This window comes from Megalops cyprinoides, chromosome 1 (assembly GCF_013368585.1).
Source record: "Megalops cyprinoides isolate fMegCyp1 chromosome 1, fMegCyp1.pri, whole genome shotgun sequence".
NCBI lineage: Eukaryota > Metazoa > Chordata > Actinopteri > Elopiformes > Megalopidae > Megalops > Megalops cyprinoides.
The window spans coordinates 56,495,999-56,508,992 of record NC_050583.1 but is presented as its reverse complement, the minus strand read 5'-3'; the positions used below and the strand labels follow the sequence as shown (position 1 = coordinate 56,508,992).

Here is a 12,994-nt window from a genome sequence, read left to right as displayed (position 1 = left end):
ACAAATAGTGTTGCATTTCTGGTATAAAAATAAGTTCTAAGTGCTACACACACTTTAATACTGTCACTGTCACTGCTCAGGCATTGTTTCATATTTCGGTTTTACAGAGAGTGAATTCTTTATGCCTTTACTTGCGTCACATGTTCAACTGTGCATGTTCAGACTTGAAGTTCTGTCTGAGAGGAAGTCACAAAAGCAATCCTTCTTCTGAACATGCACACTAAAGGAATATCATTATGCTGAAAACCATCATTTTAAAAAGGAAAAAAAAGCACGGATATTTAATGACCCCGGTAGGAAAGCTTACTGTTATGTTTAACGATTCTGTGTCTCCATAGCAATTGGGAAATTAGCCTTTAGGTTTGGGTTGTTGCTTTTCCCATGCATCAAAAACACAGTAAAAGGGAAGGAAACCATTTTGCGTTTGGAATTATTGAGCAAGAAGATGACTAAAAATTAACCTTGTGTGCAAGTCTGCCACCACTGAAGGTGACTCAGTCATTCCAGTCTGCGTTTTCCTCGCTCTGCAGACAACCAATGCTAATGTCCTGCAGCACGTGAGGGCAAAAAAAGGAAAGCAAAAGGCACTATAAAACAGGGAATGGAAATGGTATCCTTAACATCATGCCATCTCTCTTTATATTCCCTCTATATTAGAAATGCAAGGCAGTGTTAATAAAGAGACATTTAAGGGAAAATCCAACATGACTGAAACATCTTAGCTCTCTGTGGATGGAATACTAATGATTCTCTTACAACCTCTCATGTCTGAAGATCTGTTAGAGGTTGGACCGTCCTCTTAAATTTTTAATGCATTTTAAAATGAGCTGTAATAGGTTTGGTTTTCACATTTAGGTCACATTTTCGGATTCACTATTAATTCAGGTCAACAGGAAAGGAAGGTCAGAGTTTTAACAAGCCCTAAGGAGAGTGTCAAATTGTAAGTCCAAGTCCTTTTTTTTGAAGGGGGGGGGGGGGGGGGGGGGAGTACACTCTCCTGTCATATTCAATATGCTCACCATTAAGACTAAAGAAAGAGAAGAAGAACAAGGGATGGATTTCTAAACTAAAAAGGACAGGAGATTTCATTCTGTAAACATCTGGCACAGGCTAGCCCACTCACAAGAGAAGTCAAAGGCTGGCTGACACACTCAGACATAACACAAATTACAATTTCATTTCAGATGATTAGGAAGGCATCGCTTAACAGGGAGAGTAAGCACTACAAAACTACTGAACAAGAATCAAGGGAAATCTACAGCAGATAATGGAAAAAATCGACACCCTTCAGAAGGCAGATGGCTAAAGTGTGGCGCCGCCGGAGTCCCTAGCGTGCTCCTCAGAAGACCCCGTATCCATCCCCGCGCGTCGCCACGGCGAATGCCGGGTAGCCCTCATAGGCCGCGTACGCAGCCAGGTCCTGGCCAAGTGACACGGCCTGTTTCAGCTGGGAGGCCACCGTGGCGGTGGTGTTGGCTATTGTGTAACCTGCGGCGAAGGGCAAAGAGCACAGGGTGAAAAGCGCCTCCCGGTTACTGCTCTCTGCCATTGTACATACAAAATCTTTCCCTTTATCATAAATTTAAGAGGAAAGTGGGGGACACGCGCATTTCCATAATCTGCCTCAGCCTTGCAGCTGCTGCCAGGTTAATAACATCGTGCCAGTGCTCGTAACATTTTCGTCCGAGGGATCCTTTTCTTTTTAACATTTGTTTTCCCAGCGGTTTCTTATTCACTGGTCTGTTGTGTACGGTATACTGTTCATGCCAGAGAGGAAGAGAGCAAATTAGTCTTACAGACCTTCACATACCTGGGAATGCAGCAGCAACGGCGGCAGCAGCAGCAGATGCTTCGGCGCCCTCTGTCTGTAGACCCAGGATCTGCAGGGCGTGCTCCGCGGCATGAACTTTGGCTTCATCCATGGCTGCGCACAGCTTTGCTGGTGTAAATGGATGCCTGGGGGCCGGAGCAGAGGACAGTAACCCATTAAATAGCTAAAAAGCATCATTTTAAAACTCAACTGAGTGACACAATGTTGAGCAAACCAGAAACGACAAACCCTGGGTGGCATTGTGATATGAGCTGTTTTGGCTTACACATTGGGGTACTGGGTGGCCAGTGCGGGGATGGTGACTTTGTACAAAAAGAGTTGCCTCTGATCCGGGCCGATTGCAGAGTGAAGCTGGTAAACTGGTTGTCCCCAGTTATTCTTCTGGCAGATATCTTCCAAGATCTGTATAGTTTTACACAGCACCAAATTAACTTACAGGTCCATACGGTCATCTGAGCTTTGTTCTTCTCTACTCTCATTGTTTTCTCTGAAATTCTGCCATGTGTAGTAGTAGCATTTTATCTAAATGTTAAAGATATCATGAACAAATCACCCTGTTGGGAAGACTAAGAACTGGGTCAGTTAACAGAGCCACACGTGCAAATGCATGAAGAGTGTGTATTGATTTGTATGTGTATGTGTGCGCTTGTGCTCTCCCAGTGCCACTGTACCCAGGTGTGTACCTGGGGGGCATGTTTGATGCCCTGGGGCTTCAGGGTCACTGGGTTCATGGGCGTGAGCTCCATGCCGGGCAGGAGGTCGTAGAGCTTGTCCTCGGGGCGCTTGTCTGTCTTTAACTGGTAGGCGGTGCAGCCACGCCCCATACCTGCATAGGCAAGGTATCCCCGTCCACCCAGCCCTCGCACTCCCGCCGCCCCTACAGGTACATTCATGTAAATTTCTAGGAATGCAAGAAGGCATTAAATCAAATCAAATCACCAGAAATCACCTGGGTTTCAATCAAGACTTTCAGCAGCAATCATACAGTTGGCTTCCAGTCCTGCTCAGTACAGCCATTAACCACAGATTTGATCAATCAAACACCAGGCTGACTTTTGGCCTGAGCGTGATATCCAGTGCTATGATCATTATTCTTATTCACACTTATTCACACAAGATTCTGCTGATTTAACCCCACCCTCCCTGCAAATGCATCTTTGATTGATGTCTCCCATTTGGTGTACTAAGCAGGTATGGAGGACAGATTAGTATCAAATGACACACATTTTAAACTTCACATAATAATAGTCATTTTTTCTCTCTTTTTAATGGTATACATGCAAATCTGATTCAGGGATGCAAAATATATGAGTGCATGGAAATGCTGAATCTCTTATATGCTTCATTGTAGATTTCCTAATGAAAAGGAGGCTCAACTCTTAAAGATGACTGCTTACAACTTTAACAGTAAACACACATACCTTCTTCAGGATAAAACATATGTATAATTTTTCATATATTTCAGAACTTTTCAAGACTACATGAAATCCCATACAGAAATGAAACATATTGTAATACACTGAAAAACATGTTGTGAAGTCCAAGAAAATATTACAGATACAAATGTATTAATGCAAATAGACATGCATTGCAATACACTAAAACCGCAATAATTTACACATTTTAAATATATTGTTTGAGCTAAAAATGTTTGTTGTATATATTCTCAATATTTTTGTATGGGATGCAAATGATAACATCATTTATGACGAATGCAGGAATCAGTGAATACAGTGGACACACATTACATTACATTACATTATGTACTCAACAGAGAAAATTTTCCCCATTGGTTACCAGTAGCAGTATTTTGGAGTTGAATGGGAGGGAGCATACTCAAAACACAGTTCTCTATCCCATATACCATAGATTATAATGCTGCTGTGATATATTCATTCATTAAAAAACAACAAGGGAACAGCCATACTGTGTTAATGAGGAAAAAAACCTTTCTGCTGAGTACATATTCAAGGTCAAAGTAACATTTGCAGAAGCTTATTTGGGGCAAATTTTTTCACTTAAGGTTGAGGGTCATGAGTGAATTCATTTCAGATTAAAATGGAGATTTCAATTTTTGGACGGGTGAGTGAGAGGTTACGAATTTGAACAGAATGGAATGTCAGCACAGATTGTTGATTAGGGACTGCTTAGAATATTGTCCCTCGATTCGTAGAACTTAAGAACTTTTACAACTTAACTTGCATTCTGCATTGCATCTTATTTATTGTTTTAGTTATCTCACTGCATGCTGCATGCTACCTGCTACATGCTACATTCTGCATGCTGCATGCTGTTACTTGGCTGGTTGGGCATGTGGATGTTCAGTGACACATGGGAGGTGTGGATTGATAAGACTGATCGCTGTCCTTCACAGTAGGGGCAGGGGAGGAAGGTGAGAGGACGCCTACCTCTGACAGACGGCGTGCGGACCAGCCCCCGTGTGCCCACGTGGCCCTTTGCGCTGGGGAAGCGGAACTGGTTGGGAATGGTAGCGTACGCCTGGGGGGCGTAGAAGACGGGCGCACCCAGGTAGGCAGCGGAGGGGTCGTACACCTGCCCCAGTGTGTACGCGTACTCCCCCTGCAGCAGGGCCGCACCCCGCCCGCCGGTCCCCCGGGTGTAGCGCACGTAGCTGTCCTTATCCACGGGCTTGGCCAGAGTCACCTCAATCGGCGACCCATCCACCACCTTGAGACAGACAGAACCCACAGTGTGAGACTCTCTGTCCTGTGTCCCACAGGTCTGTCCTCATCTTTTGATGCAGAAAGCTTGGGGACAAGAGTTTGCACTGCAGTCTTGTTTATCCTAACATGTGTGCACTGTACACAACAACCCTCTTAATATACCCATTCCTGCACAAACACAGATGGGGATATTAAGCAGGGTATTACATTTTCACAGGATAAGGGCTAGTGGTTTCTGAAAGTGTTATAATGTGGGAAAGGCAAATATCAAGGGATATTAATTAGGTTCATTCACTGTGAATGAATATTACATAATTTCTTAATCGGGTATGAAATATAAAAGTTTTATCATGGAAGGACATACAATGGCTGACTCATTCAAACACAGAATTTAAACTAACATTTTAAAGATTAACATTTCAGATTAAAAATTTACTCATTATATGATACCACTAAGAATGAAAATCATAAACTATACAGACCATTTTTAGCTCACTCTATTGCTCACATTGTTTGATTAACCCCAGATAGGTTGAGTGATGTACTACTGGGTCTGACACGCAATCAGTCCTGAGAAGATGCATTAGCATTCTTTGCCCCAGCTGGGTGGCAGCCTAAAACGAAGGTGTGTGTGTGTGTGTGTGTGTGTGTGTTACCTTCCCGTTTAGAGCGTTCATGGCGTTTATGGCGTCCTCTCTCTGGGTGAAATGGACGAAGGCGTAGTCCCTTATCTTCTTCACTCGCTCCACAGCCCCTGCGGACAGTCAGTCAGTCAGTCAGTCAGTCAGCGCTCAGTGCTTGGCGATCAGTCTTGCTCAGCTGTCACACATGCCGCCAGGAGGAGGAGAGGAGAGAAATCACAGAGCCTCCCTCTCCCAGTTTACAAATGACACCTGCTATAGATCTTAATCAGCCACTGGTGGCCTCAGACAGTCTGCGGGGAACGGGACGAGCCATCCTTAACTCGCTTCAATTACTCCTGCGGAGGAGTCGAGAGGTGACTTCGGTCCAGTGATGTTTCAGTTCAAACAGTACTCTTTAAGCGCTGGGACATTAATCATCAAGGTATTATGGAGGCAACGGACTTCATAAATTAAGTCTCTGCTCTGTCTCCACGCTATTCTCATAATCAGTCTGTGGGCATCACGCGGTCAAATTCGCTTTTCAACACTCTCTCCATCACAGTGGGGAAAAACCACAGTGTAAATGAAAGTAAATGAAGTTTTCAACTGTTAGTTTTGATTTGTTGTTTTAGGTGAAAGTGTTGTGAATTACTTCTATGTGAATATATACATTCAGAAAGGTATGCGAGGTACCTTGGATGAGCAAATAAATAGTGGAAGGTGCACTAATCTCGTTTATTACCGTTTCTAGATTATTCAGCAAAAAGAATATTTCCAGTCACTGAATTCAACAAACAGACCCGATTTAGTCATAAATGCCATACGTGACAAGACCCCTGATGAACACACTGGAGGGAGAAAGTAGTGAGTATTCCATCGCACCTGGCTTGATGCTGTTGAACTCCTTCTCAATGGTCTCCTCTGTGGTGGCTAACATAAGGTTCCTCACATAAAGAATTTTCACGGTAGCCATGGTGTCCTCATCCACCTCCACTTCCGGCTCGGCCCAGTCCACAGCGATTGCATGTCCCCACAGCTGAATCCTCCCTGAGGACAGACAACATTGCTGTCACCCTGTGTGCACACCCATATCTCAAGTCATTTCATTCAGACCTCCCTCTCCAATGTCCCACACTAACTACCTGAAGGATTTTTTTTTGTACTGGAGGCGGTATAAGCATCCAAAAGTCAACAACATCACTGTTTATTTGCAGCATGGAACTGTAAGAAGCAGGTTTCTGATCGGTTCTGGAGGAAGCTGAAATTTGATCGCGCTGTAAGGATCTGAATTTTGATTGGTTCTGTAAGTGGATGGGTTCTGATTGGTTCTGAAAGGAGCTGAGTTTGAATGGCCCTCCGCCCTTGGATCTAACCTGGCAGCAGCTTTCTCCTTGCCATGGCAGCAGCACGATGGCTCTCGTACTCCACAAAGGCAAAGCCCCTGTTCTTGTTCTTGTCTGCTGCACTGGGGTAGACGATAACCTCCACCACTCCATCCGTTACTTTCTTCATCTCTGCCAAAATCTCCTCCCGCTTCTTTGTCTTTGGGATGCCCCCGACAAACAGCCGACAGTTGTCCACACTTGCACACACTCCCAAGAGTCTCCCATTCCTGCAGAGAAAAACATGTTCACTCTGGTCAACACTCAAAGCATCAACTATCACTAACCCAATAAGTCTACAATGGAACCAGGCTTCATGCTTTAGATCTACTGTTTCTACCATGGGTACTTCTGCACTAAAGAGACATTCATCATTTTCTGCCTGCATGTATGTATTGATTCCTAGTTGCAGTTCTTGTATAATGAACAAAACAGAGACCTCATTCAACTGCTTTAATTGCGGCAATCATCATTACTTCTTTGAATTACTCTTGATGCATTTTGTTGTGACTCACCTTATTTCATAATTATTGAGCTGTTTCATGGCATTCCTGGCTTCTTGTTTGGTGGTGAAAGTCACAAATGCATAACCGCGATTATTTCCATTGAAGTCCATCATCATCCGCACCTCGTAGATTTTTCCGAACTGAAAAACAAATGCTAAGTTTCAGCAAGCTGTTCGCCCAGCACTGCATCGACACCCGCATAATGTGAGATGTCCGAACGACCTCAGACAAAGCCCTTACTTTCTCGCAGAGTGGCACCAGCTCGTCTTCGAAGAGGTCCCGGGGAAGCTTCCCCACAAAGATCTCGCTGCCTCTCTCTGGGGGAGGGCCTTCCCAGCCCGGGGGCGGTCCCCCGTACCTCCTCTGTCCATTCTCCTGTAAACACACCAAGAGCAGCAGGCCTTGAGCTTTAGCGGCCCCGGATTCAGGCCCAAGAGATGTCAGACTCCATTATGACCACATGAGCACGTTCGCCCAGTGACATTCCATCGGCTCTGTTGGGTCAGCTCTTTGTACCCGACTAATTTGGGACTCACAGACGGGCACCTTGTTTGACACACTACAAACATGCCAACTGGGACAGGGGACCTTCATGCGAATGGTTAAAAACAGAGAGTGATGTGCGTCACGCACAAAAGGGATACCTCACAGATATCAACACAGAGCCGCCGTGGCAAGAAGGAGCAGAAGAATTTGAATACTGCCTGCCAGACTAATCATAAACTAACTTTCACTTTACGCAGGCTCGCACAACAAGAGCTTGCAGTGTTAGATATAGGCTCTTCTGCCACTGGCTTGCACCGGGCGAGAGCTTGGGATCTCTTGTTTTTCACGCTCAGTGGCACTGGCCCGCCTGAACAAAAAGCGAAAGAGCTGTCAGTTCTGTGAGATGTGAGGTCCCCGGGATTCACCCCGCAGCCATCAGCCAGAATCGCTTTTTAATGCTTCGCCAGCCTTTCTCGAAGAATCTAACTGGATCATTACGGTGACCTCATTCAGCGATGTAGAGTCAGCGCTCGGTGTGTATATGGTGGGGGTATTGCCCTATGATGTAGTGCTTGTCATTACTCAAGCTCACCACCAGGAGTGATGGAGAAAAATGTTCTGGAATCTCCTCATGATCCCTCATGCAATCATACAGCACTTCACAGTCAGACAGAAGGAATCATAGAGCCAATGAAAATGGGACCTGAATAGCAATCATAGCTTATGAAAAAGAGATTGGGGGACGTTTTTCACCTTATAAGCAGGAAATACATTTCTCACAAATCAAGAAAGAATCATAACGCATCACATTTTTTAACATTGTCTCCTTTAGATATGAAGGTGAATATAGGATTAAATTCTATAAGGTTCCCATATTTAGCACAGTCACATAATCAGTCATGGGGAAAACAGAGCCTATAGTTCTTAGATTAGAATAATACAGATAAATCACAGAAATTCTTCTTTGTAATACTGTTACATTATCCTGGAGAAGCAGGATTGCTGCCTTATTGCTTCCCAATAAAGGGAAAGGCTCAGCGGATGTCAGGTTAAAGCATGGTTCACAAAGACTCCACCAAAACCTATCCATGGAAAGATTATATATATAAAAAAAACCCTTTTCTCACCTTTTATTTTCAGAATTCCTCATATTGTCACATCTACTTTCACATTACCTTTCAATTATACACTGTACTGTTCAAATGATTTCAGTACTATTATTATCATCATACTCATCATTATTACAAGCAGCAGTAGTAGCAGCAGCAAAATAAACGGTCAGAACAGGACAGAATAAATTTATTTCGGACGGTTTAACTAAATGCATCACCCAGAACTGTCACCAGATGGCGCCACATACACATGTGTTTGAATGAGCTCACGATGTAATTCATAAAACATATGTGCATGTATTTTCATCTGCACACACATACATACATAATCATATATTACGCATCTCATAATAATTTTAACTCATCTGTATCTATGATAAATGAGAAGAATGAAGGAATGGAATAAACACAAAATCCCAGGTAAGACTCTTGGCAGAGAGTGCAAGAACATTCCATCTGATTTGTATGATACCTTATACGTTGGGACCCCCCCCCCCCCCCCTTACTAAAATGATATACCAGGTGATGGTGTTTGGCCGCTGAGGTCAGGTGGTTTCCTACCTGAAGCAAATGATATCCTGTGCGCTGGATGAGAGTGCGCAGCGCTGCCTCTTTCTGCATGCCCGTCAGTCCATCCCCGCATTTTTGATTGGTATCCATTGTGAGTGATTATCAGCAATAAATCAGCGTAATTAGGGGTGCTCACTGAAATTAAACCAAAGTTCAGAACACGTAAATGACAGCGCACAAATCACGCAAATTCCTAATCAAACATGTTGTCACGACTAGACTCGCCGGTCGTGAGCCTAACATGTAACATGATGTCATGTTCCTCTGGAAATTCGTGTCATTTGTGTCACTATTTTTCGTTGACAAAGGGGTAAAGAAACAAAGACCAACATACCAGCCCCACTAATACAGCTTTATTATTCGGGTCAATACCTTCATTTAAGGATATTTTAGCATAAGGTGTACATTAGTGGTCGTTCTTTTCGGGCCATGTGTGTTTTGGCTTTGATGGACTTTTGGAAACAGACTGGATGTACTCAACGTGTTGCTCTCTCAAGACAATAACAACAGTTGTCAGCACTTTCCTGAAATAGACTTCCTTCTGTTCTCTCCACCTGCACGCAAGGCCCATAGTTTACTACACTGATCTACAGTGTGCGGTTCCCTTTCCGGAATACAGTACATGATTATTTCTGACATTCTTTAAAAGAATCTCCTACTGAAAAAAACACATGTTTTTAGTGGTGAAATACGTCTGGTGCTAATGAACAGTATTGTCAGCGTGAAAACAGAATGAGCTCAGCCAGTTTCAGGTCAAGGATTACTGCCTAATTATTAACTGGACTGTACTGAAGCAGCGGGTTGTCAGGAATTACTTCTCGAGTTTCTAAAGGATTTGCTGCACGTCATACATAGCTCTCCCATTCTCAACTGTAAAACTCAACTTGTAGACGTCAGCGGTGACGCCGAAATACATTTGGAAGATGAAAACTATATCAAGGCGAACCATTTAGCATCTCGTATGTTCCTACATCAAAGGCACGGCTCCCCTTTCTCCATCACGTTATATTCTTATGTAAATCTTGAGAACAGTGAAGAACTAATTGATTCAGGCAGACAATGGATAGCCGGCGCCAAAACACGCGAGTCTGAAGATCCTGATTGAATTACTTTCCATTGTGAGGTATACCTGCGTGGATCAAAGGGAAATGATGTCGACGACCTAGTAAACCTCCTTCCAAATCGAATGGAGACAGGAGGTCAGATGGGTCGATTTTTTTTGGGTCATCCTCCGACTTTCACGTGCGTAAATCTTTAAAAGGCGTGACGATAGCAACAGAAACACTACATACATGACGCCTGCAGGGCCGGTGAGCAAATCCTTAAAGAGGAACTGCCAAGAAACTTAGATGTTAGATCTGCCAAGAAACACATTTCCCCAGATGGCTTTGTATTCATGATTCAGTAGTTCTCGTGACAGTCCGTAGTGCTGGCACTTAGATGCAAAAGAGCACAAAAATGCTATTTTAATTTTTTTCCACATTTCTCAGGATGTGTGAATACGTGAAACAAAATAGTGCTGTTTTAGACTGATCGCCAATTGGTTAGGAACGCTGATAAGAACCGTACCACGTAATCGTAAGTGTTTGGTTTTGGCGAAAAGCTTTTGATTTAGCCCAGACCTTTTTTCCAAGATGATGAATTCTCTCTGAACGCTGCTCTTTCAAGACAAGCTAAAAAAAAAAAACACCAAAGCAGACATGCAGAGGTACTACCAGTACCTCAGTTCTTGCCTAAGAAAACACACAATGCATTTCTCTTGTCTCTAGAGAGGTGCTGAGCTACCCTGCCGCACACAGAATCAGTTGCTACCTGGAGGAAAAGCGTAATATGTTCTATTTTAGGTGAGCGAGAAGGCCGGTATCGCTGAAGAGTAAGGCTTTCAGGGGTTACACCGTCACAGGGCTGCATTAGTTACTCTGTCTCTGTCTCTGACACTCTCCTGGACAGCCTGGTTACCGTTTGCATAAACAAGATAACTAGATGGGCCCTTATCTTGCCGAGATCAATACCTGCCTTTCTGCGTTTTGTTGACTGAAGCTAAATACACAGTGGATTGAAGGCCACAAGTAAGGCCTGTCCTACTGAAATGCAAAGCTAAAAGAGATGCGGCACATGTATCTAAAATGGTGCACCTAAGTTCTAAATTATTCTTGTAATACATTGTTATATTTAAGTAGTGATTTTTTTTTTACCTAGCAGCAACTATTTTCAAATTCTCTGACAAAGCATCCCATAAAGAACATGCACCTGCCCTGTTTTTATTTAGTCAATACTACTTTGTATTTTCTTTTACAGTAGTTCTTTAGACAACCTGCAATGTTTAAAAAAATACATTTTACAAGGAATGGCTATTATATCATGCAAATTTACACATCTACAAACCCCACTTCACTGTTCTATAACAGGCCACAGGGTCTCTGTGTTGAGAAATACACATATAGCAGAAACTTAATGTTTGCCAGAGATCCATATAGTTGACTGAATGTTTAGCTTTCATTGAAAGTCCTTGAAGACTTAGGAATAAAACATCTAAATAACTGTGGTCACTGTTGGATTGTGAAACCATGCAAGCTGCTGTGAAAATACATTGTCATAAATGACCAGACAGTCAGATTTCATTTCCTGTAACACTGTCTCATTTTCATGTCATGAGCCTTATATAAATATACATTTTATGAATTAATTACATCCACACACAATGTAGAAAAACTGGAACGACTTGAATGCATCTAACCCACTTGAATTTTACCTTAACTGTGCCCTCAACACAGAACCGTAACGAGCATGAATGACAGCATTCACTTACAGGTGATCAGTTGAGTTCCATGCAAAACATCAGCCTAGCGCTGAAGATCCACCGCGGTTAACAAATGAATTCAGTTCCCTGTGCCCAGTCCCCCGGTGGAATCTCTAAAAGCTTTCTTGCAGCTGAACAGAAGAAGAGAAGTGAAGTTTACCTGAGCAATTTCAGAGATCACCTCCCGGAAGACTCAGACCTTCATTCTGGTGAATTTGGCAACGTGTCACTGGGGTGATTCTGTAATCACATCATATCAAACTCCAAAGGTTTGCTGTCCTGGAGCTGCTTTACAAGCCCAACAGGTTAATCTTTAACCAGCTCTATCTCTCTCCCTCTGCCTCTGCTGGGGCCCTTTGACCAGGAACAAGATCATGGTGCTTTTAGCCGGCCTGTAACACAGAATGACACACACACACACACACACATAATATAGAGAAACACTCCATTCATGGTTTACTTCTACATTAGCATTCATGGTGAATGAACACCAGCCAGCATATTTGTCACATTAACAAAGAAATATTTCTCAGTGATTCACAGTACTCATTCATGGCACCCACAAACAGCTATGAAGATTGAACCTTATGAGTCTCACTTTAGCATCCAGTAATTTGTTGGTCGATGGCATGGGCTGTTATACCAAAATGTTAGATCTTGGTGTCATGCTTGTAATCAAGGAATAGGGGAATCATATTTAGGCATGATAAACCTGCCTACACGCAAACCCTTCTTACTTAAAGAAATCATTGAGAGGGCAACAAACCACACTGTCTGACTAAAAACGACAGCACTGTGATTGTGACGTTGACAGCACTGTCCCCATATCACTATCAATAATTGTGGCGAATTCCTCTTTGTGGTTGCAATGAGTCACATATTTCCCTCTGTTCTGGATGAGAGCTAGAGAAATGATTGACCAGATAAACATGCTACTGCAGATGTCTTGTTGTCAGTGGTCCTGTGTTTGCTGTCTGGCCTTGTTTGTTTGAGTTAGATA

The 12,994-nt window shown here is 43.2% G+C and overlaps 1 protein-coding gene across 4 annotated transcripts; it reads right to left on the bottom strand.

Annotated features, from left to right (window-relative positions):
* Window positions 1–965: 965 nt before the first annotated feature.
* On the bottom strand, window positions 966–12,242 carry a1cf (apobec1 complementation factor). 4 transcript variants are annotated; one of them, XM_036532723.1, is made up of 12 exons: window positions 12,155–12,242; window positions 9,186–9,329; window positions 7,267–7,401; window positions 7,036–7,166; window positions 6,512–6,750; window positions 6,021–6,185; window positions 5,172–5,269; window positions 4,240–4,519; window positions 2,515–2,732; window positions 2,097–2,233; window positions 1,811–1,956; window positions 966–1,488 (listed from the first exon to the last, which is right to left on the bottom strand). In XM_036532723.1, the coding sequence occupies exons 2-12, from the start codon at window positions 9,282–9,284 to the stop codon at window positions 1,340–1,342; spliced, it is 1,797 nt and encodes a 598-aa protein (XP_036388616.1). In that variant the 5' UTR covers window positions 9,285–9,329; window positions 12,155–12,242; the 3' UTR covers window positions 966–1,339. The 4 variants fall into 4 exon arrangements, with proteins under 4 accessions (XP_036388616.1, XP_036388632.1, XP_036388624.1 ...); XM_036532739.1 differs by having other exon boundaries at window positions 2,515–2,708; XM_036532731.1 differs by lacking the exon at window positions 12,155–12,242 and adding an exon at window positions 12,004–12,148.
* Window positions 12,243–12,994: the final 752 nt, after the last annotated feature.